Here is a 25,495-nt window from a genome sequence, read left to right as displayed (position 1 = left end):
GTGGGTAGACCGGCTGGAAGAGCTACACGTCGCGGCCCAGAAATTGTGCGAGGGCACCGGGAGATGAATCGGGGGAGTGAGACCCCAAATTGAAAAGCACCACAGGTTGGTCAATGGGAATTGGTTTTTAGAACCCATAGTGTAAGAGGGCCAATGGTTTGGCAGGAGAAAGACCCCGGGTAATGTAAAGTTGTTAAAGTCATTTAGGAAATAGTTAGGATTGATGAACCTGTCGCACCATACGCAGCCACTTACCTGAGGTGATGATGATGACTCCACACCTGTGTTTTCTTTGTTCTGTGTGCAGGAAAGGAGAATTGCTGTGAGGATTTGTGAGACGCATCACGACGTGGATGAGACATTGGGGTGATTCCATCTCTCCCTCCCTAGGAGGGACTGATGATGAATTGGTGATAGCAAATTATGATGTTGAGTTGGAGATGGCAAATTTTGATGAGAGTTGAAAATGGCAAATTTGATTGGTTAGGAGGGAGAGAAGAAGAATTTGGTTTATGGGAGGAACGGGGAAGACAGTAGGGACGTTTGTTGATTTGTAAAGTAGATGTTTATGGGTAGTGTTGTGTTTTGTGGATACAGTAAGGGGTAAGGGAGGGGCAATGTAGGTTACCTGGTGGGGGGGAGCGTACGGTAGGAACGTACCTGTCTCACCTGGTTCCCATGTGCCCCCAGTGTGCATTACCTTACATTGCGTGCACTTTTGCGCCCTTACCACCTTACTCACTTGTTTTCTTCTTTTGTCTCCCACCTCCGAGGATCTGGCTTTGGGGCAGAGAGAGAGGAGAGAGAGGTGCTGGCTCCGCAGTTGTGGGCCTGCACTTTCGCTGCTTGCTGCCTGGATCGATACACCATATGGACCGCAATTTTGGTGGCCACCCACAATGGACCGCAGTTCTTTTGCGGCCAAGCACCACCCGTGGATGGACCTATGGGTCAACGTGGCACCTATGCCAAACAGGTGAACCACTAATAGTTGGCCCCCTGACGGCCACAAATAGGAAATGGACGCGGTTGGCGCCTTTCTTTATTTTTGAAAGAAGCAAGAAGGCCAAGTGCACCACACGAAGAGCAAGAGACACCTGCAGGGTTAGGGGTTGTTGTTTTTATTTTAATGAACAATGGTGACTGCACCGATTGGTGCTTGGGGTGGTGCTTTTGGTGCTTGGAAGGGGTGCTCTGCACATTATTAAAGGCCGTAAGGCCACAGAGCACTCGTGGGTTGGTGTATCGATGCTGGCATGCGTGCTCTCTCTATGCATAACATCTGCATGTGTTCCTCCAAAAACAGGTCCTGGATCGTAGTGTAAATATCAGCGTAGTCTTGTGTAAATAATGCTCCCTACCGGCTGTATGTTTAGTTTGCGAATTCTTTCCGCGATTCGGTTATCCTGTGGGTGTGTTTCTGTGAGGAGAAGGGTGCAACGTCGCAGGGGGACATATTTACTCATTTGTGAATATCTGTAAAACTGTCGCACTCAGGGTAGAGTTAATAGTAGAGGGAACTACATCTGAGTGCCACACTAAAATAGGTAAAAATTTATCGGGTCGGGACGCCCCGAGGGTAGAGAAGGGCGCAATGTTGCGGATATGGGATTTGGCCTCCATATCCGCTTGTAAATATTCCCCTATTTCCCCAATACTCCCCAACTATCCCCAATCCCCCATTCCCTAGTCCCATTGTCTGTAAACAACACTCTGTAGAACCGACCTTCCCCTTTTTCCCCCATTAAATGTCGTGCCCAGGTCCACCGCATCTCACGTAGACAACTTTCGGACATCTTGCTAGTTATTCTTAGTCTATGTCAGTTAAGGACTCGTTTCCATTAATTCTGACTCTTCGTTGCACCAGAATGTGATTGTATGGCACCAGTAGTGAGTTTAGGACCTCCCCATACCTCCTCCCATCTTCCCCATGAAACAATAACAACAACAACAACTACAACCACAGCGGGGGCGGCGCGGCCGCGGTGCGGGGAGTGTGCGTCCTCACACCGGCTTGGTTAGCCGCCATTGCCATGTGCGCCCACGGGGTTACCACGAAGGAGCTGGCTGTCAGCTCCTCGTCAAGGGCGGAGCCCGGTAACCCCCGCACCCAATAAGAAGCAACGGGCCGATTCCATCTGGGGCGGAGCTAACGAGTCGAGGGCGTGTCACTCCCCGCCGGATATACGCAGCCACTTACCGGACGTGACGTCAGATGCGCCCCCAGCTTGGAAAGACAAGTCGCGACCTCCGAGCGCTGAGCGACCTCCCCGCATCTTTGGACCGGACCGGGTCGATTTTGCCCCTGAGCCAAGGTGCACCTTGAGCCATCGAATACCTGCCCCTCCTGGCCATCAATCCCCGTGTGAGCCAGTTTTGTCCCGTTTATCTGTGGTCTGTCGGGAATAAGATAAGTGTGTCTAAGTGCCTATCTTCCTATGCTGCCTATCTTCCTATGCTGCCTCTCTCATCCCTGTAATCTAAACGTTCCGAACTAATATAACCTCCTCCGGAGGCCTTGAGAACTGTACCCCTGGTGTCGTGTCATTTAACCTAGCCGTTGTGTCCTTTCCTTCATTGATCTAGCGTAGCGCGACTCGGCCAACGTTCGAGTATAATCGGGTAACTTGTGCGAACACGGCGGCCATTCCGCTCGGCCCATCATAACATCTAAGTCGTGTCCGTAACAATATATATATATATATATATTTTTTTTTTGTACACTGCACCTTTCCTATGCCATCTCCAGGCGCTGCATTACGTCATTGCTGGGCACTGAAGGGGGCCGGCAATGAGGCACACTGAAAGGGAGTACTCAGTTTTCACTCCGGTTGTTTGTTTGTTTGTTTTTTTTTGTTTTTTTCTTGTTTGTTTGTTTGTTTGTCCAGGCGATATCTCAGCCATCATTTGAGCTAGGAAGCTGAAATTTGGGCACAATAGTGAGTAAGTACTTTAACAAAAAGAATATTTTTTCTTTTTTGATTAATCAATTAATTGATTAGTTACTTAATTAGTATCGATTAATTAAGTACTTATTTATTTCCTTTCTCTTCTGGGCATTATCTCAGGCACCTTTTGAGTTAGGAAGCTTATATTTGGACATGCCAATGACCAAGTCATGCCAATGACCAAGATTTGGCTGTAAAGGCTATTTTTGATTTATTGATTAATCAATTAATCAATAATTATTTAATTATTTGATTAATCACTCAATTAATTTAAAAAAAATTTAGTTACAGATTCGTATGAAATGGTGGTGGTTTATCTATTATATTAGCCAATTGATTAATTATTAAGAAAAATTATGATTATGATTTATTTATTTTCATTATTAGTCATTTATTTATTTTCTTTCTCATCTGGGCAATATCGCAGGCACCATTTGAGCTAGGCAGCTGATAGTTGGACACAACAGTGGCCGACCAAGTGATGTGGCTATAAAGAATATTTTTGATTTATTGATTAATCAATTAATCAATTAATTATTTATTGAGTAATCAATTAATTTATTTTTTTTGATTAATGACTTATTTAATTAATTTTCAAAAAGTTACGGCTTCGGATGAAGCACTAGTGGTTTAGGTATGCTATTAGCCAATTGATTACGAAAATATTTCATGATCATCATTTATTGATTTTAATTATGCAATTAACCAATCAATGAATGTGCACCTTTCTCACCCAATACAGTCTCTATGAGCTGCACCTCGGCGCCCCGGCAATGCCGCGCTGGAGTATATTTAATTATTTGGCATGGGGGTGGTGTACTTTGAATGTATCTGGACTTGTTTTTTGTTTTTTAAAATATATATATATATATATATATATTTATTTATTTATATATATATATATATATATATATATATTGTTGCGGACACGACTTAGATGTTATGCTGGGCCGAGCGGAATGGCCGCCGTGTTCGCACAAGTTACCCGATTATACTCGAACGTTGGCCGAATCGCGCTACGCTAGATCAATGAAGGAAAGGACACAACGGCTGGGTTAAATGACACGACACCAGGGGTACAGTTCTCAAGACCTCCGGAGGAGGTTATAATATGGGTTTGCAGAACGTTTAGATTACACGCACAAGAGGTACAGCACAGAAAGGTGGGCACTTAAACACGGTCTTATCTTAGCCCCGACAGACCACAGATAAACGGGACAAGACTGACTCACACAGGGATTGATGGCAAGGAGGGGCAGGTAGTCGATGGCTCAAGGTGCACCTTGGCTCAGGGGCAGAATCGACCCGGTCCGGTCCAAAGAGGCGGGAGGTATCCAGCGCTTGGAGGTGGCGACTTCTCTCTCCAAGCTGGGGGCGCATCTCACGTCACCTCCGGTCAGTGGCTGCGTATATCCAGCGGGGAGTGACACGCCCTCGGCTCGTTAGCTCCGCCCCAGATGGAATCGGTCCGCCGCTTCTTATTGGGTGCGGGGGGGTTACCGGGCTCCGCCCTTGACGAGGAGCTGACAGTCAGCCCCTGTGTGGTAACCCCGTCGGAGCACATGGGCAATGGCGGCTAACCAAGCCGGAGTGAGGACGCACACTCCCCGCGCCGCCCCCGCTGTTGTTGTAGTTGTTGTTGTTGTAGTTCCATGAGGAAGAGATGCGGGGAGGTATTGGGAGGTCCTAAACTCACTACTGGTGCCATACAATCACATTCTGGTGCAACGAAGAGTCAGAATTAATGGAAACGAGTCCTTAACTGACATAGACTAAGAATAACTAGCAAGATGTCCTATAGTTGTCTACGTGAGATGCGGTGAACCTGGGCACGACATTTAATGGGGGAAAAAGGGGAAGGTCGGGGCTACAGAGTGTTGTTTACAGACAATGGGACTAGGGAATGGGGGATTGGGGATAGTTGGGGAGTATTGGGGAAATAGGGGAATATTTACAAGCGGATATGGATGAAGGCCAAATCTCATATCCGCAACAATATATATATATATATATATATATATATATATATATATATATATATATATATATATATATATATATATATATATATATATATATATATATATATATATATATATATATATATATATATATATATATATATATATATATATATATATATATATATATATATATATATATATACATACATACATACATATATATACATACATACATACATACATACATACATACATACATATACCTTGACTTACGAGTGCACCAACTTACGAGTTTTCCGAGATACGAGCCGTCGCTCGGGCGGTTTTTTGCTTTGAGATGCGAGCCGAGATCTGAGTTACGAGCTTATGCCACCCGCCACCAGGTGGGTTCCGGTCACGTGGTTATCTTGCCATGCAAGCATCTCTGCCGTATATCGCTGCTGCTTTGTTTTCGCATTTTGGTTATTTTGGAAAATTTCTTAGTTTTAACCATGGGTCCTAAGAAATTGAGTGCCAAGGGCAGTACTGAGAAGAAGAAGAGGATGATGTGCTTGGATATAAAACACGCAATCGTCGAAAAACATGAGCGAGGTGTGCGTGTTGTCGACTTGGCGAGGCAGTACGATCGTAGTACTTCTACGATATGTACGATTTTGAAGCAGAAGGAGTCGATAAAGGCTATAACGCCAGCCAAGGGCGTTACGATTATTTCAAAGCTCCGGACCTCTATCCATGAAGAGATGGAGAAGTTGTTGTTTGTGTGGTTGACGGAGAAGCAGCTCGCAGGAGATACCGGGACCGAGAGCATCATGTGTGAGAAGGCCCGAGACATTTACGGGGATTTGGTGCAGCAGACGGCGGGAACATCAACGGACGAGGCATCGGAAGAGTCATTCAAAGCCAGTCGGGGATGGTTTGATAATTTTAAGAAGAGGACCGGCATTCACTCCGTCAGACATGGTGAGGCAGCAAGCTCGGATGTGAAGGCAGCTGAAGATTTTATTATAACTTTTGCCGAACTGATAGAAGCTGAAGGATACATCCCCCAGCAAATCTTCAACTGTGACGAGACAGGGCTCTTCTGGAAAAAGATGCCGAGGAGGACGTATATAACGGCAGAGGAGAAGAGCATGCCAGGCCACAAACCCATGAAGGATAGGTTACCCCTTGCACTGTGCGCGAATGCGAGTGGTGACTGCAAGATTAAGCCGCTACTCGTATATCACTCTGAAAACCCCAGAGCCTTTAAGTCTCATAAGATACTTAAAGAAAAACTGCAGGTTATGTGGAGAGCAAACGCAAAGGCGTGGGTCACCAGGCAGTTCTTTGTGGAGTGGGTAAACCTGGTCATTGGTCCTGCCATGAAGAAGTACCTTTTGGAAAATAACCTACCCCTGCAAGCCCTTCTCGTCCTTGACAATGCTCCCGCACACCCACCAAACCTCGAAGACGACATCCTTGAAGAATTTAAGTTCATTAAGGTCCTCTACCTTCCAGCCAACACCACCCCTATCCTGCAGCCCATGGACCAGCAGGTGATTTCAAATTTCAAAAAGCTCTTCACCAAGCACCTGTTCCGGCGCTGCTTTGAGGTTACGGAGAGCACAAACCTCACCCTTCGAGAGTTCTGGAAGGATCACTACAATATCGTGACCTGCCTCAGAATTATCGACATGGCCTGGCAGGGTGTTACAAGGAGGACCTTAAACTCTGCATGGAAGAAGCTGTGGCCTGAGGTTGTGTCCGAAAGGGACTTCGAAGGATTCGAACCTGAAGTGTTAGTGGTGGAGGAGATTGTGTCCCTCGGAAAGTCCATGGGCCTGCAAATGAATGAAGAAGACGTTAACGACCTCGTCGAGAAGCACAACGAGGAACTGACAACGGAGGAATTAAAGAAGCTACAGCAGCAGCAGAAGACGGAGGTTTTGCAGGAAATTAACCCGGAGGAGCCAGAGGCGGAGGTGGTTATCGCTACAAGTGAGATTAAGGAAATGTTGGGAATGTGGGAGAAAATTTCAGAGTTTATTGAAAAGAAACACCCTGAAAAAGTTGCAACAGGTCGTGCGTTGGCGCTGTGTAACGACACTTGCCTCACTCATTTTCGAAACATTTTGAAAGGGAGGAAGAAACAAACCTCGTTGGACAGGTTTTTATTGAAACGCCCTGCAAGTGAAAGCGAGGAAAGTGTGGCGAAAAAGGCAAAAGTTATCTCCTCCACCTCCGCCAGCATCTTCGTCTGATCTTCAAGGTAAATACACTTAATAAAACCAGTTTATTTCTTTACATTCTCTTTTATTATGTACAGTATATACGAGGTCGTGCTTGTTTATACATTATTTGTTATTTATAAAGTACATTTTTCTTATTTAAAAACACGTAACAAAAAAAATTGGTGTGGTTTTTTGGGGGCTGGAACGGATTAATAGCATTTCAATGCATTTTAATGGGGAAATTTAATTTGAGAAACGAGCAAATTGAGTTACGAGCTCGGTCACAGAACGAATTAAACTCGTAAGTCAAGGTTTCACTGTATATATATATAAATAATCGGGAGGTTAAATCAGACGCGGACGTAGCTTCAGGACGTCGATCTTTAATTTGACAAGCTTTCGACCAACAAAGGTCTTCTTCTTAGTCTACAAAAACAACAGGCATGTACATCAGTCAAGCATGCACAGTGATATGTGTGTAAGATGCGTGATATGTGTGTAAGATGCATACAAAAGGAAGAGCCACGCTAAAGCTCACTCACCGTCCCCAAGTTCAACGGAAGTGAAGCGCAGCTTACAGTTATCGCCCGCGTTACAGTTCGGTGCACGTGCATATACAAATATAGAGATACATACATACATAAACACACAAGCATATATTCATATACCATTTATATTCATATAATATATTTATATATATATATATATATATATATATTTATATAAATGACATATAAAGGTAGAATGAATGAATGAATGAATGAATGAATGGGTTATGGTTAACGATTTGATTGGGTTGATGTAGGAACATTCTTTAATCATCAAAATTTATGCCATGAGGGATTTTTGTCCGAAGTTTATGTATCCAAAACGTACTCTCTTCCTGCCTTTAAAACCTCCTTCAAAACCTATCTGTTTCACAAGTCTTTCAAAGTCTAAGTCCTGTTTTCCCTTTGGTTTGAGGTGCGACAGAGATCGAGAGTATGTCTGTGTACATGTGCGGGGGAGGTAGGGGAGGGGAGGAGGAGGGGGAGTACACATCTGTGGGTTTTGAATGGGGAGGGAGAGGAATAGGGCAAGAGTGAAGGTGTGTCTGTGTGTGTGTATGTTTGTGTATGTGTGTGCGGTGTGTGTGCGCTCGCATGATAATGTAAAGCGCCATAAGGGTCGTTTACTCTGCGCAATGGGGCTATATAAGACTCCTTTATTATTATTATTATTATTATTATTATTATTATTATATCACGCATCTTACACACATATCACTATGCATGCTTGACTGATGTACATGCCTGTTGTTTTTGTAGACTAAGAAGAAGACCTTTGTTGGTCGAAAGCTTGTCAAATTAAAGATCGACGTCCTGAAGCTACGTCCGCGTCTGATTTAACCTCCCGATTATTTATTTAATGCAAATGAGACGCCCTGCTCGTACTGTGGAGTTTCTACTATTTCTCACAGATATATATATATATATATATATATATATATATATATATATATATATATATACACATATATATATATATATATATATATATTGTTACGGACACGGCTTAAGATGTTATGATGGGCCGAGCGGAATGGCCGCCGTGTTCGCACAGTTTACCCGATTACCCGATTACACCCGACGTTGACCAAGTCGCGCTATGCTAAATCAATGAAGGAAAGGACACAACGGCTGGGATAAATGAAACGACACAAGGGGTACAATTCTCAAGACCTCCGGAGGAGGATATAATTGGTGGTGGAGAAAAGGGGTAGATTACAAGGTATGAGGTAAAGCACAGAAGAGATAGGCACTTAGACACAATCTTATCTATCCCAGACAGACCACAGACAAACGGAACAAGACTGACTTACACAGGGATTGATGGCAGGGAAGGACAGGCAGTCGATAGCACAAGGTGCACCTTGGCTCAGGGGCAGAATCACGCACGGTCCAGTCCAGAGATGCGGGGAGGTATTGCAGCGCTCGGAGGTGGCGTCCTTCTCTTTCCAAGCTGAGGGCGCATCTGACGTCACCTCCTTCTTCCTGCGCATGCTCAGCGGGGAGTGACACGCCCTCGGCTCGTTGGCTCCGCCCCAGATGGGATCGGTCCGCCGCTTCTATTGGGTGCGGGGGGTTACCGGGCTCCGCCCTTGACGAGGAGCTGACAGCGAGCCCCTACGTGGTAACCCCGTCGAACACATGCTCGATGGCGGCTCGTTGGAAAGGCTTGGTGCCCTTTCAACACCCCCTACCAACCAAGCCGGAGTGAGGACGCACACTCCCCGCGCCGCCGCCGCTGTTGTTGTTGTTGTTGTTGTTGTTGTACCATGAGGAAGAGCTGCGGGGAGGTATTGGGAGGTCCTAAACTTCCTAACGGTGCCATACAATCACATTCTGGTGCAACGAAGAGTCAGAATTAATGGAAACGAGTCCTTAACTGACATAGACTAAGAATAACTAGCAAGATGTCCTATAGTTGTCTACGTGAGATGCGGTGGACCTGGATGCGACATTTAATGGGGGAAATAGGGGGAGGTCGGGTCTACAGAGTGTTGTTTACAGGAAATGGGACTAGGGAATGGGGGATTGGGGATAGTTGGGAAGTATGGAGGAAATAGGGGAATATTTACAAGCGGATATGGATGGATACCAATCTCATATCCGCAACAATATATATATATATATATATATATATATATATATATATATATATACACAAAGAATTAAGTTAAGCACCCCCCCCCCGTTTTTTTACAACCTCGCACATTACAAGTTTGTTGTCGTCAAAACAGTGTAATATACCCATGATATTGCTATATTTTCTGGAGAAGTGATATTATGGTCACATAAAAACATAACAATCATGCCGTTTTCAATATTTTATTCTGAATAATTTAAGGTGAAATTTTTGGGGAATTTTAGGCATATTTTCACCTCAATTTAAGTATGGAGCTATAGGTCCATCACGGACAGTGTGGATGACGTTTATGTTTTCTAACGTACAGTCATTGTTCTGAGAAGACCTCTAGCGATCTTTGCGTCAATAACGTGTGTAGGACCCACGTGATCGGATCACTGACTCAACCCTACGTCTCATAGACCCTGTAAGCCGTCGTATGCGTTGCTGTGGCAGGTTGTTCCATTCCTGATGTAATGCACGTTCCAATTCATCCAGATTGGCTATTGGAGGGACCATCTTCGCAATTTGTCGTCCCAACATGTCCCAAACGTGCTCGAGGGGGTTCAACCTGCCACAGCAACGCATACGACGGCTTACAGGGTCTATGAGACGTAGGGTTGAGTCAGTGATCCGATCACGTGGGTCCTACACACGTTATTGACGCAAAGATCGCTAGAGGTCTTCTCAGAACAATGACTGTACGTTAGAAAACATAAACGTCATCCACACTGTCCGTGATGGACCTATAGCTCCATACTTAAATTGAGGTGAAAATATGCCTAAAATTCCCAAAAAATTTCACCTTAAATTATTCAGAATAAAATATTGAAAACGGCATGATTGTTATGTTTTTATGTGACCATAATATCACTTCTCCAGAAAATATAGCAATAACATGGGTATATTACACTGTTTTGACGACAACAAACTTGTAATGTGCGAGGTTGTAAAAAAACGGGGGGGTGCTTAACTTAATTCTTTGTGTATATATACATACATACATACATATATATATATATATATATATATATATATATATATATATATATATATATATATGCTCCCTCTCTTTGTGGTAGCATCTGATACATAAGGAAGGCCATGTTGTGTGACTCTCCTGCCCTGTTTGTCAAGATACAGCAATATGAATTAAATACAAAATACTTCAATAAACAAGTTATCCTAAATATATCAACTAAATTATTTGCACATTCAGAGATAACTGGAATGTGATTCCTGAAAATGCTTCTTTTTTCATCATCAAAGATCCATGCAAGCATTGTGAATGTTTTTAAGCAACTGCTTTATCATCACTTCTTGTCATAAATGAAAGATTGCCGTTGCCTTCTCAGTCGTGATTGGCTCGCAATTGAAAGATTGCCGTTGCCTTCTCAGTCGTGATTGGCTCGCAATCATTGATCAGCTCGATCAAAGCCCGAAGGGCAGAGCATCGCAGCAATTCACCTTGAGATGGAGGTTGTGGTTGGTTCGGGTTACACACGTGGCATTAACTAACTTAACTGTTTTTTGTTTTTTTTAACTGTAGGAACTGTAGGAATGCAACTGGAGGAATGCAATTTAACTTAACTGTAGGAATGCAACTAACAAATTTGTCTCGCTTGTAAAATGGAATCTACTGGCGTTCTTACTTAAGAGACAGTTGAATGGAAGGGATGCACATCGCGCGATACTTCTTTGAAACGGCAGTGATCGCAAAATGCTTCAAAATTTGATCTCGATTGTTTATTGAAGGTAGAGTATTGAAGCGCGATGCTGCGCGCGCTAATGCTTACGCAAGGAGCAAGCGGACAACGCGGTTCATAAGAGTCTTTATTGAAAGTACTCAAACTGCAGCACTGAGCTGCTCCTGGCTGCGCGCCCCGTGTATATCTTGAGGCCACGCCTCTCTCTTGGGCGTGGCCGCCGCCCACTCGGTGCGCGGAATGATGTCACCACGCCAGTGGGCTTTCGTGTCCGCCACACGCGCCCCCCCAGAATTCCCGCGCCCCTGGAGGGCCAGTTTGCGGGGCAAACAGATGACCCGGCCGAAGCGCCCCCTGGCGATCGGCGGCGTCCGGGGTGCAGGGATGCCAGGTGGGATGCCTCTGGCTGCCCCTGGGATGGGTGCAGGACTGAGGGCGGCGGGGCGGCGGGGCTGGGCGGTGCCGGGGGTCCGCCCGCAGGGGGGCGGCCCTGACGCGGGGGTTGGGCCACTGGCGGTGGATGGTCCACGTCGAGGTGGGCCGGCTTGAGGCGGTCTACAGAAACGCGGTCAGGAGTACCGCCGATGTCCAGGGTGAAGTGCTTCGCCCCGGTCTCCAGCACGCGGAAAGGCCCGTCGTACGGGGGCCGCAGTGGTGTCTGGTGGGCACCGTGGCGGACGAAGACGTACTCCGCCGTGCGAAGCTCCGGGGCGACGTGCGTCGGTGGGTGCCCGTGGCATGCCGTTGGCACCGGGGCGAACCTCTGGGCGGTCTCTTGCAGAGCGGAGCGCTGCTGTGCCGCGGACCATGGTGCCGTGGAGTCGGGGAGGAACTCGCCCGGCACCCGCAGCGGTTGCCCGAAGACCAACTCCGCCGCGGATGTGCGCAGGTCCTCCTTGGGCGCCGTCCGGAGGCCCAGCAGGACCCAGGGGAGCCTGTCGACCCAGCCGCCGTCGCGGAGGGTGGCCCGGAGCGCGGCCTTCAATGAGCGGTGAAATCGCTCACACAGGCCGTTAGCCTGGGGGTGGTAGGCCGTGGTTCGGTGCAGCCGGACCCCGAGCCCCTGCGCGACTGCACCCCAGAGCTCCGAGGTGAACTGGGGGCCGCGGTCGGACGAGATGTCTGAGGGGGCGCCGAACCGGGCGACCCAGGTGGCGATGAAAGCCTGCGCGACGTCCGCCGCCATCGTTGACGCCAAGGGCACGGCCTCCGGCCACCGGGTGGTGCGGTCCACCATGGTGAGGACGTGGGTGAAACCCCACGAGGGAGGCAGAGGTCCCACCAGGTCCACGTGGACGTGGTCAAACCGGCGTTCCGGCACCGTGAACGGGGCCAACGGGGCCTGGGTGTGCCGGTGCACCTTGGCGCGCTGGCACGCGAGGCACGTCCTGGCCCAGCCGCGGACGGCCTTCCGGAGGCCATGCCAGACGAACTTGTCGGCGATCAACCTTTGGGAGGCCCTCGTGCCCGGGTGGGACAGGCCGTGGATGGCGTCAAACACCTGGCGCTGCCAGCCCGCGGACACGATGGGGCGAGGCCGCCCGAGGGAGACGTCGCACAAGAGCGCCGCGCCCGCGCCGTCGAACGGCACCTCGGTGACGCGGAGGCCCGTGACGGCGGTCCGCAAGGCCTGGACGTCGGGGTCAGCGGCCTGGTCCGCTGCCATCCGGGCATAGTCGATGCCGAGGTGGACTGCGTGGGCGACGGCCCGGGAAAGGCAATCCGCCACCGGGTTGTCCTTCCCCGCGACGTGCCGGATGTCCGTCGTGTACTCGGACACGGCCGAGAGGTGACGCTGCTGCCGGGCCGACCACGGCTCGGTGACCTTGCCCATCGCGAAGATCAGCGGTTTGTGGTCGACGAAGGCCGTGAACGCACGGCCCTCGAGCAGATGGCGGAAGTGCCTGACCGCCAAGTGAAGCCCGAGCAACTCGCGCTCGAAGGTACTGTAACGGCGTTCGGGCGGGCGAAGCTGCCGGCTAAAGAACGCCAGCGGTTGCCAAGCTCCACGCACCCATTGCTCGTGCACCGCGCCCACCGCGTAGTCCGAGGCGTCGGTGGTGAGGGCGATCGGTGCATCGGGCGCCGGGCGCGCGAGCATGGTGGCATTAGCCAAGGCGAGCTTCGCGCCCGTGAACGCCGTGTCCATCTGCTCGGTCCAGGTAACGTCACCTTTGCCCGGCTTACCTCGGAGAGCTTCGTGCAGGGGGCGCAGGAGCTGGGCGATACGGGGCAGGAACCGATGGTAAAAGTTCACCATGCCCAGGAACTCCTGCAGCCCTCTGATCGTGCGGGGGCGCGGAAACCCCTTCACCGCCTCCACCTTGGCCGGCAGGGGGACGGCTCCGTGCCTGGTGACACGGTGCCCCAAAAAATCGATTACGGCGACGCTGAACTGGCACTTTGCGGGGTTCACAATCGGGCCATGCTGGCCCAGGCATTCGAAGAGCGTGCGGAGGTGGCATAGGTGCTCTTCGCGGGACGCGCTGGCGACGAGGATATCGTCCAGGTAGACGTAGACAAAATCCAAGTCACGCAGGACGCTGTCCATCAGTCGCTAGAACGCCTGAGCCGCATTCTTCAGACCGAAGGGCATCCGCAGGAACTCGAAGAGTCCGAATGGCGTGATGACCGCCGTCTTCGGGACGTCCTCCGGCCTGACGGGGACCTGATGGTAGCCGCGTATGAGGTCCACCTTCGAGAAGAAGGACATGCCCGCCAAACGGGCGGAAAAGTCCTGAATGTGGGGGACGGGGTAGCGGTCGGGAGTGATGGCGTCATTGAGACGGCGATAGTCCCCGCACGGTCGCCATCCCCCGCCGGGCTTCGGCACGATGTGCAGCGGCGACGCCCAAGCACTCTCCGAGCGCCGAACGATGCCGAGTCGCTCCAGGGTAGCGAACCCCGCTTTTGCCACCGCCAGCTTCGTCGGCTCGAGGCGGCGTGCCCGGGCGTAGACCGGTGGCCCGACGGTGGGGATGTGATGGGCCACCCCGTGCTTGACGGCTCCCGCCGAGAAGGTGGGCCGCGTGAGGGCCGGGAAGCCGGCGGGGAGGCGGGTGAATTCGTCCACTGCCGGAAGCGTACAGATCAACGTGGCCGGAACCGAACCGTTCGGCAAGCCGCTCGGCGAGCTGCTCGACGAGCTGGGCAGCGCACAAGCGAGCGAGCTGAACGTCTCGGCCTGGACAAGACGTCTGCGCTTTACGTCGACCAGGAGCCCATTAGCGCACAGGAAGTCCGCGCCAAGCAGTGCCATGGGCACGTCGGCGGTGACGAACATCCATCGGAAAACCTGCCCTCCGAACCGCAGAGAGAGGCAGCGTTTTCCGTACGTACGGATGGGCGTCCCGTTCGCGGCAAGCAGCGCGGGGCACCCGCCCGCGGCGTGCTTGTCTGACGTACCGGCGGGAACGACACTCACCTGCGCTCCCGTGTCGCACAGGTAACGGCGCCCGGATAAGGTGTCCGTTATGAACAGCAGGCTGCTCGAACGGTCGGCGCTCATCGCCACTATTGAGCGCCGGCCCGGGCGTTTCCCGACCTGTTGAAGGAGCATGGCGGATGACACTGCCGAGCCTCGTGGCCGAACTTGGCGTGGAACCAGCACCAGGTGGTGGAGCTGGAGGAGTTGGCGGTTTTCCCCGCGGTGGCGGTTTTCGCTGCGGTGGTGGGCGGGGCGTGGCGGCGGTCACGTGGTGCGTATCTGCATGCTGCGTATGCTGTGTAAGCTGATGCTGTGGATCAGCAGCATCAGCCTCGAGGTCCGTGACGGCCGCACCGACTCTCGCCCGCGTATCCGAAGCCGCGAAGTACCTGTCCGCCTCGGCTGCCAATGCTCGGGGTTCCGTTAGCACAGTCCCGGCCAACGCGAGGCGAACCTGTGCTGGAAGTTGGTGACGGAAAAGCGCCCGGAATAGAGAACCGGGGGCTTCGTCGCCTAACAGTGACAGCATATGGTCCATTCGGACCGACGGGCGCGTGTCGCCGAGCTCGGGGAGATCCAGGAGGCGGTCGGCCCGTGCGTCGTCCGTGAGGCCGAACGTGGCTAGGAGTAGCCGCTTGAGTGCCTCGTACTTGTGGCCGTCCGGTGGGTGGCGAAGGACAGACACAACTCGAGCGGCCGTGCGGGGCCCGAGGGAGGCGACGACGTGGCAGTAGCGCGTGTCGTCGCCGGTGAGGCGCCGAAGCTGAAATTGCGCTTCGGCTTGGACGAACCAGACTTCGGCCTGGGCCTCCCAAAATTCGGGAAGTTTAATCGACATTGCATTGCTGTTTGCCATTGCAATGGCGTCGTGTTCGGAAGGATCGCTATGGCAGATCCAACGTTGAGGTCACCATATGAAGCGCGATGCTGCGCGCGCTAATGCTTACGCAAGGAGCAAGCGGACAACGCAGTTCATAAAAGAGTCTTTATTGAAAGTACTCAAACTGCAGCACTGAGCTGCTCCTGGCTGCGCGCCCCGTGTATATCTTGAGGCCACGCCTCTCTCTTGGGCGTGGCCGCCGCCCACTCTGTGCGCGGAATGATGTCACCACGCCAGTGGGCTTTCGTGTCCGCCACAGTATTTACATTAATAATTTAATTTATTTAATAATATTTAATAAAAGTTTTTATTTTATTTTATTTGAAATTTTTTTTTTCAACATTTAACATTAATTACATAACATAATTAATTAATTACATTAATCATTATTCATTAATTACGTTATTATTTACATTAATTACATTTAAACATTAAACATTAATCATAAATAGACATACTGCAATTACATTATTAACTTTGAGGGTTTTTGTCTTTCTAGTGTTCCGAATCAATACCCGTAATGAGCATATGAGACATAATGAGGGTGGAACAATGAATAATACATATTTATGGTCGACAAAAACATCAAGTGTTCTGACATTTTAGATGATTGCCTGTCGAGGGATAGTCTGTATTGAAGACACCTTGGGGGCGAGGGTGGAGGTGGGGGAGTGGAGAGGTGTGGCAAAGAAATTTTGATGAATGGACCATCAATGATGGAGTCCTCCATTGGCTAGCTGCATGTACATCCTGCAGATTGTTACATTTGGAAATTGAAAACTTCCTGTTTACTGTAAAATGGACGAAGGAGGATGTACATGTGTGGAGATGGTGGGAGTGATCAAGGGATCTTGTTCAGAATCATCCTGCTCTGTCTTATCTTCAGTGATTAAACAAAAGTTAATGTCACATGAGCTTAAAGTGAATCTATACTATAAGAGAGCCGTTGGTCTGTCTGTCTGTGTGCCGCCATTTTTCTCAGAGATGGCTAAACAAATCTACGTCAAACTTTTAGAGGTTCACCAATGGGTGCCTGGTATGGGGGTGCTTTAGGCAAAAAAACAATTTTTTAAAAGAAGTTTGATTTTTGTATTTTTAAAAAATCGCTCGATTGTGCCTAAGCCTTTTATATTAATGACAGTTATATACAAGTACACATTCGCATTAAATAAATACAAAACAATTACCAGACATTTGAACGCAAATAATAAAACAATTCCGGAAGCGGTCGAAGTTGGTGGTAAAGCTTGCGGACCCCACGTCCACGCATGGCTTTTCTCCACTTTGAAATCTCCATGCATGGCTTGCGGACTTCCTCTCTGGTCGAAGGCAACGTGTGGCCCTGAATGGATTTCTCTCATCTCCTCTTCCTGTTCAGGCTGGAGTTCCCCAAGGCAGTGTTTTTGGCCCTGTGCTTTTTCTGGTCTTCATCAATGATCTCTCTGACTCTCTTGAAAATCCTCTCTATCTCTTTGCTGATGGCTCTACTCTCTGTCGCTCCATTCCTCATCCCTCAGATCGGCAGTCTGCAGCCTCCTCACTCTCTGCAGACCTGGACAAAATCAGACTGGTCAAAACAAGTAGAACATGTCTTTCAATCCTGACAAATCTCACACTCTTACGATGTCTCTCCGAAAAGACCCACTGGAAAACACTCCCATCTACTTTCTCAACAATCCTCTCCAAGAAGTTCTGTCACTCAAGCTTTTGGGTCTCACCATCTGCCATGATCTTTCTTGGGAAAACCACATTTCCAAGCTGGCCTCCAAAGCTAGTCGCCGACTGGGCATCCTCCGTCGTGCGAAGTCCTGCCTCGGCACACCTGAGCTCCTCACCACATACAAGGCTTTCATACGCAGCTCAATGGAATACTGTTCTCCCCTCTGGGCTGGTGCTCCTGCCTCACACCTAGCTCGTCTTCACGCTGTTGAAACCAAAGCGTTCAGAATCATTGGAATCTCCTGCGATGAAGCTAACTCCGAGGGCCTTTGACTCACTCACCGCAGGCAGGTTGGTGGTCTTTCTGTTTTCTACCAACTCCTCTCCAGCCTTGCTCCCCCAGCTCTCTCTGGGCTCTATCCCCCAAATATTCCTACAGGTCGCACAAGATCTGCCTGCAACCCTCTCATGGTTAAACTGCCAAAATCAAGGCTCTCTGCTCACCTTCACTCCTTCATTCCTCTTTTCTCCCACCTCTGAAACAAACTCCCCCACTCCCTTCAATCCCACTCCTCCTTCCAGGTCTTTAAAACAGCTGTTCACCACCATCTCTTATCTTCCCCCATCCAAAACCTTGATCTTTTCTACCCCCGCTAATTGACCCCAGATCCACTTTTTTGAAATTCCAACTTATTTCCTGGAAGTCCTTGCAGTGTCCATATGTTTTATACCTCTCCCACCTCCTCACAAGCCCTCTCCCTCCCACACATTCCCGATGTCCCTGCTCTCAAATGTTGTGTTTGTGGCCTTCCTCCTCTCCCCATCTTGTCTACCGCTCCCCTTATTATATGTTTTATGTGTTCGTTTGACTTTTTGTGTGATTAATGTTTGCTCTTTCACGAGCCTCGATCTTGTATACAAAAAAAAGGCTTCTTCTTCTTCCTGAACGTCATCATACTTAACTGAGAAACGTGATGAACGGTACATTCACCAACATATATTCAACATATATTCAACAAAAAGGTGAAATGATTATTTGACATTTGTGATGAATTCTGATTTGGATGTAATTGCTTTTCCATTATATTTGCCCTCATTTCAAATATGTTAATGTTTTTATTTCTCTTGAGCAATGCCGTGTACTCCAACTATAAACACTTTTATTCTTTACTCGGGGAACAAATACAAATACAACTTTGTCTGGGGGTAAAATAGACTATGTGTTAGCTGCGGCCTCATGCGAGGGTGTGGGGGGGCCGGGGGAGGGGAGCAAATTCTCTATGTAAATGTCTACCGTGTAGCACCACCTGGTGTTGGTGGCAGAGGGTATTACAATTTTCTTTCTTTACCTGGGCAACACTGAGGTTAAAGCACTCTTTGCACGTGTAAATTTTTTCCCCTTCTCATTCCCCTCCCCCAAAACGGAGGGGCCTGTCAAAGCCACCTCTCCCCCCCCCTCCCCCAAAAAAGTATATGTTGTATATCTTTCCCCTCCCTCTCCCATCACCTCTCGCACCCTCCCCCTTCCACTCCCCCCACTCCCTTCCTCACCCTCCCTCTCCTGCCTCCTCCCTCCCCGGCAACGCCAGGTACTCCTGCTAGTATTAGATACATTTTGTATTAAAAAAACAAACTCCAAGAAGCCATGATCTTCAGTGTTCTTTTATCTTCTCTGCATGTGTACATTTGGCGCACCCGATAGTCTACTCACCTTTTTGAGATGTCTAATCTGCGTTTTGTTTCCTGTTCAACTATAAACGATCATCCTGGTGTTTTATCGGTGAGCATTGCATCATTGAGTTTGTCCATGCGCTATCCTTTTGATGTGGCATTAAGCTGGCTATTCCATCTGCCAGCATTTGCTTATGTACCTTCGAGATTTCATGGTACAGTACCTTTTGGAAAGACTCAACAGTTGTGTGCTGCCTTGCTTTCCAAATGCTGACTTTTACCTGCTCTGGTTGGAGTTGTGCGTTGGCAGCTTCTTGAGATGGAGGAGTCTGTCTGCGGTAGAGTCTCGGATAGGGAAATGTTTGTAACCAGTCTAGAATGATCTGAAGCATCCTGGAGGATGACGTGAGGAACGACAACACCTGCAATCGTGTTCTTTTAAGTTTAAAACGAAATATCCCTGCCCTCTTGATATTGTCATGGTGGAATTCTTGAAGTAAACTTCACCTGAAATTTCACTGTAAATCAGGATGAGCTTTCTTTTTTGAAAAGACCATGTTAGAGGAGGCCTGGACTTTACAGCTGTTATCTTGATCAGTTATTGCCATGTACCGGCACACTGAGCTTGTTGTGCGGGAAGAAAACTGTTTCAGGCACCTTAAGCTAGGTCAGCAGAGTGTGGCAAAGGTGCAAGTGCGTGCGTGTGGCACATTGTTAATGCTGCTGCATTTCAAGTGAGCAACACTTTAATTAGACTAAGAACTTTTAAGATTTTTTTTTCTTATAGGTTAAGAAACTGTAAATCTAATGTAATGAATAATTTAATAATTAATAATTTAATTATTAATAATTAAATTGTTAATTATTAAATTATTAATATTCTATAATAATACAAAAAAAATTAATATAATTAATTATTAATAATATAATTATTAAATTGTTAATTATTAAATTATTAATATTCTGTAATAATAAAAATATATAATAATTAATATATTTAATTAATAATAATATAATTATTAATTATTAAATTGTTAATATTCTGTAATAAAAAAAATTAATATCATTAATTAATAATAACATAATTATTAATTATTACATTATTATTTATTTTGTAATTAATAATTTAATCTTTCACAATGGAATAGAAATTGGTGCCCTTACGGTTTGAAATTGATATTTTTCCTCAAAAGCTTCAACCAACACGTCTAAATGCGTTTGAGCAAATGTGTTGCAATGCTACTTCGACATACCGTAATATACCTGGGATGATACAGTAAGCAAGGTTTTTTTTTTGTCTCCCGTCGCACCGCGGAGCGAAAGGAGGACTATGGTTTTCCCCTCCGTCCGTGTGTGCGTCCGTCCGTCCGTGTGTGCGTCCGTCCGTCCGTCCGTCCGTGCGTGCGTGCTTCTGTGCGTGCGTGTGGACGTGCGTGTGTCCGTGCGTGCGCATGGACGTGTGTGCGTGCGTGCGTGCGTAAGCGAAGGACCGAATTCTAATTTGGTGTGTGGGTGCAACTAGGCATATGGAAGAACCCTATTGAAAATTGGATCGCCACGTCAAAATCCAAGATGGCCACCACCATGTATATCTGAACCTTGTGAGCGGAATATCTTGAAAAATAAATGAACTACTAACTTCTAATCTGGTGTGTGGGTGTATCTAGGCATAAGGAAGAACGCTATTGAAAATTGGGTCGCCACGTCAAAATCCAAGATGGCGCCACCATATATATGTCTGAACCTTGTGAGCGGAATATCTTGAAAAATAAGCGAAGTACTAACTTCTAATCTGGTGTGTGGGTGTATCTACGCATTAGGAAGAACGCTATCGAAAATTGGGTCGCCACGTCAAAATCCAAGATGGCCGCCTTGCGTCTTCCACTTTGTCAACTCACATTGCTTCACCGACGGGGGGGCGTAACGCGTAACGTTACGCGTAGGCGTAACGCTTGTTAAAATTGACAACTGAGCATTCACAACTGTTTTGATGCCATCATTATTTTCTCCTGCAATGGTTGTTGAGAAAATGAATTGGGTGAAAATCAAGGTCATTGAATTTTATTTTGTTTGTCGACTCCATTAAATGTCTAACTCTCACTGTTCAAGTATTTAAAAAAAGACACAATGACTGATGATTCCCCTCAGCTGCCATAATGGTGAATGAGAGGAACTGGACAGCTGGCCTGGATGAGACATTCAAGAAGAACAAGGAAGAGGACCCAACACTCTTGTGGCAGGTGTTTGGCAGTGTCACGGGTCTACTTCGATTCTTCCCAGGTGCACACATTCTCATAAATCTGTTTCTTTTCTTGATTCATTCTTATTAATACTTTTGGTTAATGGTTATTAGCCCTTATTGGACTTAGTCTGAAACAGGGGCTTATGGATTGAATCTCATCCATCCGTCCATCCATCCATACATCCATCCGTGCATCCGCAAACATATCTCGGAGATGCTTGGACCGATTTTGATCATACTTGACACAGACAGTGCATGATGGCTAACATATGCACGTCATTATCTTTCGAAATCAGATACAAGATGGCCGACTGGTGGCCATTTTGTTACTTAAACGTGTCCCCAACCATTTCTCGGACATGCATGGACCGATTTTCTTCAAATTTGGCACAAAGACAATAGATGTGTATACATAAGCAGAAGATTTTGTTTTGTAATCTGACCAAAGATGGTCGACCGACGGCCTTTAACTCCTTACAGCAAAATTACTGAAACCATGAGGGCAATGACATTTAAAGGCTTTTTCTTCTTTTTCTTTCTTGGTATATTTTGTTCGTTCTTCTTTAATTAGCCTTTAAGTTTTGCTACTTTTATACATCATGATTCACGGTGAGCCAAATAACAGACTATGAAATGCTCAATGAATGTCGGTTCACGGAGAATTTTGTGCTCGAGTGGCGAGACAAGTCCAAGTCGGGATGATACGTGACTTGTGAGAGTAATTTTGAAGGTTCTGCGATTATAAACACAAAACCGTTCTTGCCAGTCTTGATCGTTCGGGTCATGTGACTGGGAGTTGTTTTTGAATCAAGGTGGGGGATTTGCAGCATTGCACTCCAAAGATGTTATGCGCTGCTGGACAGTGGTGTAGTCTAGTTTTTTGTAGTGGGGATACTGTGATTTTCCCTTCCAGCCTCACAGACACGTCCTGAAGCGACACCCCATAAGCACCACCACACTCACTAATGCATACAGTATGCATCTACACGTCATTGAGAGCATTCTGAAAGACTGGTCAATCAACTGAAAGACTGGTCAAAGACCTCAAGACTGGTTATCAACATCAATTTATTTTAAATTTTTTAGCAACAAGACTCAGCCAGTTAAGAGCTATTTAGCTTAGATGTTATGTGAATGTGTTAACAAATAAAGGTTGAAAAGGCACTGAACATCATCAAAGTATCCATACTGGGTTCACTGTGTTAGTCCACAAGCCCTGGAAAAAGGATGGAACATTGGAACACTAACAGACAGCCCAGCTCCTGTTCCACCTGGTTTGCTGGCAGTGTGCTTGGGGTGGGGTAAGAAGGGGAGGGTGGGTAGCCTGGTAGTCTACAAAGCTTTCCAAATATGTTTGTAGTTGTACTCGGGCATCTGAGGTGTGCATTGCCTCCTTGCTTGCGTGGCAGAGCGATGGCTTCTCAACCATGTTGTGACGTACTTCCTTGGCTCAAAAAGTCTTACAGGGGGACCATTGATGCTGATCATCATCAAATTACTTACATTGGACAACAACAGTGCAGATCTCTTGTCCGTGCATACATTGTTCATGAGACTGAAGCCCCTTTCACACTCCGCAGTGCTGCAAGGGATGGGGTCTGCATGCATCGTATGAGTGGTTTTAGGCTTTCAGGCTCACTGTCTGGGTGCTCAAGGAAATCTCTCATACCATTAACTGCTTGCTCTTCACAAAGATTGAACCGCCTGCACAGTCGTTTCACTTGTGCCTCACCATGCCGTATACCAGGTGTTGATGGCCAGTTGTCTGTATCCAGAACGCTGAGATCATGAAGCATTTCACCTTCAAATGAGAGGCGCTTCTCCATGTTGTTGATCAGACTTTGTAGGAACTGCTTTGCATTGATTGGTGTGAGCTTTGCATTTGACTTTGCATTTTGATCAAATCAAATTTTATTCATACAGTGCATTTTATGAATGAAAGTTATTTATATAGCGCATTTTATGAATGAAAGTGTGAAAGTTCTGTCACGAAACTATGTTGTTACGTATCCTCGCGCATTTTTAAGTGGGTATACGGAAATCCTGGACCTTTCCTAGTGGGTATACGGCGTATACCTGCGTATCACGTAGACTACACCACTGCTGCTGGACCAGAATACCCTTGAGACAGGGGGTGGATGTGCCAATAGGATGGCCTGGAGGTCGCACACTCACCTCGAAGTTATCTAGTGTGTGTTGGAATCCCGACCCAGCTATAAACTGTCTTGCTGGTGTTTCACAGACAGAGTGAATCATCAATGTGTGTGCTGTCTCTTGGATGGATATTAAACTGGGCATCCCGTCTGCCAGCATTCTTTTTGTGGACGTTAAAGATCCCGCGGTGTCCTTTGCAAAGAGAAGGCGAGCTATCGCCGGCATCCTGAACAAATCCATACTCCCGCCATAACCAGCAGAGGGCGGTGCATCAGCGGGCCAGCCACGCTCTCAGCCAATTGTATGCCACCCCGCAGCCTTGTGCTGCATTCAAATGAAGAAGAAGAAGGGGTAGATGTACACTTGAGATGCTTGTGAGTCCATTATGTTATCATGTTTATTGACATTCCCACCTGGGCACAGCTAATGTTCTTGGGATCCCAAAATTCCATTCTCTGTGTTGATGTATCCGTTGTCTTGGAAATGTCCTCGTCATTCTTGTAAAAGTATATTCTGTCCTCCATGTCCTCCAATGAAATAAAACAAAATGAGCAGCTCCGATCTTGATGCGCTTTCTAAGTATTATTTTCGATGCTGTCATCGAAACGAGTGGTGATTTTTTTTTCATCAGACCCCTATTTTCACCATTATATATCCTGTAGGGGTCAGTATGCAAGCCAATTGGCTCTAAATACTCAGGCTCTCCTGCTTTTGTATCCATGATGCTGATTCGCCAAGCTCAGATGAACTGATTCTGATATATAGTGATTTAAATATCTTGAAAATGGATGAATCAGGATGACAGTACCATTAAAAGTCAACAACAACAACAACATGCATTTTAAAGGCCATTTTCCCTGCTAGAGCGGGGGTTAGCCTTGCGGTCCCCATGACAATCTTCTCCATTTTGCCCTATTTTCTGCATCTCTCCTTGTTAACCCCCTTGCCCGCATTTCTTCTTCCACCATCTTTAGCCAAGTCTTTTTCGGTCTTCCCCGTCCTCTGCTTCCTTCTACATTCATTTCCATCACTCTTCTCAACCAGTCACTTTCATCCTTCCTCAACACATGACCAAACCATCTCAACCTGTTCCTCTTCACAGCATCAATCACAGGCTCTATTCCCATCATCTTTCGCAATTCATCATTTGTCTTCCTCTCTCTCAACGATACTCCACACATCCACCGAACCATTCGCATTTCCACCCTTTCCAACCTTCGTTGCTGCTCTACGTTCATTACCCATGTCTCGCTCCCATAAATCATAACACTTCTCACACATGCAGCATACACCTTTCCCTTCAGCTTCAACGACACTCCCCTCATCATCAGCACGCCACCCAGTTCCCGAAACTTCTTCCATGCACATCTCACTCGAGCAACCGTTGCCGAGTCTGATCCACCTTCTCCATTCAGCATGTCTCCGAGGTAGCAAAATGTTTTCACACCTTCCAGCTTCACGCCGTCTCCAAGATCCAACTCAACATTTCCTCCATCTGCAGCTCCATCTGTGCACACCTTACATTTGAATGTAGCTGCCACACTGGTTAATGACCCTCTCAGACCACTACATTTTTGATGAACCCACTCAGCGCACATTGTACATTGAATGGAGTTCACTCCGACACCCTTCCTACACACAGCACAGGGCCACTTCCCAGTTCTTTCCACCTCACCACATGCTTTACCACTTGCCATCACCTTCGTCTTTCCGATATTCACCTTCAGACCTTTTGTCTCCATACATTCCTTCCACGTGTTCATCTTTTCCTTCAGTCCATCCATACTTTCCGCAATCAACACCAGATCATCTGCATACAACAACTCCCACGGTAAACCCTCGTTTACGTTCTGAGCCAGCACCTCCATCACAGCTACAAATAGTAGTGGACTTAGTACCGACCCCTGATGCATTCCCACCTTCACCTCAAACTCACCACTGTTCCCGTCCTTCGTCCTTACAGCTGT

At 47.5% G+C, this 25,495-nt stretch overlaps 1 protein-coding gene across 1 annotated transcript in view; it reads left to right on the top strand.

Moving 5' to 3' along the window:
• The first annotated feature begins 21,288 nt into the window (after nucleotides 1-21,288).
• LOC137436297 (voltage-dependent calcium channel subunit alpha-2/delta-2-like) overlaps nucleotides 21,289-25,495 on the top strand; it is a 208,918-nt gene continuing 204,711 nt past the window's right edge. The window contains exon 1 of the mRNA XM_078786300.1: nucleotides 21,289-21,412. Within this exon, the coding sequence (XP_078642426.1) occupies nucleotides 21,289-21,412 (124 nt within the window). The remainder of the gene's footprint in view (nucleotides 21,413-25,495) is intronic.

The sequence above is a fragment of the Myxine glutinosa genome, chromosome 11 (assembly GCF_964187855.1).
Source record: "Myxine glutinosa chromosome 11, kmMyxGlut1.1, whole genome shotgun sequence".
In the NCBI taxonomy this organism is placed as follows: domain Eukaryota; kingdom Metazoa; phylum Chordata; class Myxini; order Myxiniformes; family Myxinidae; genus Myxine; species Myxine glutinosa.
This window is presented reverse-complemented; position numbering and strand designations above follow the sequence as displayed.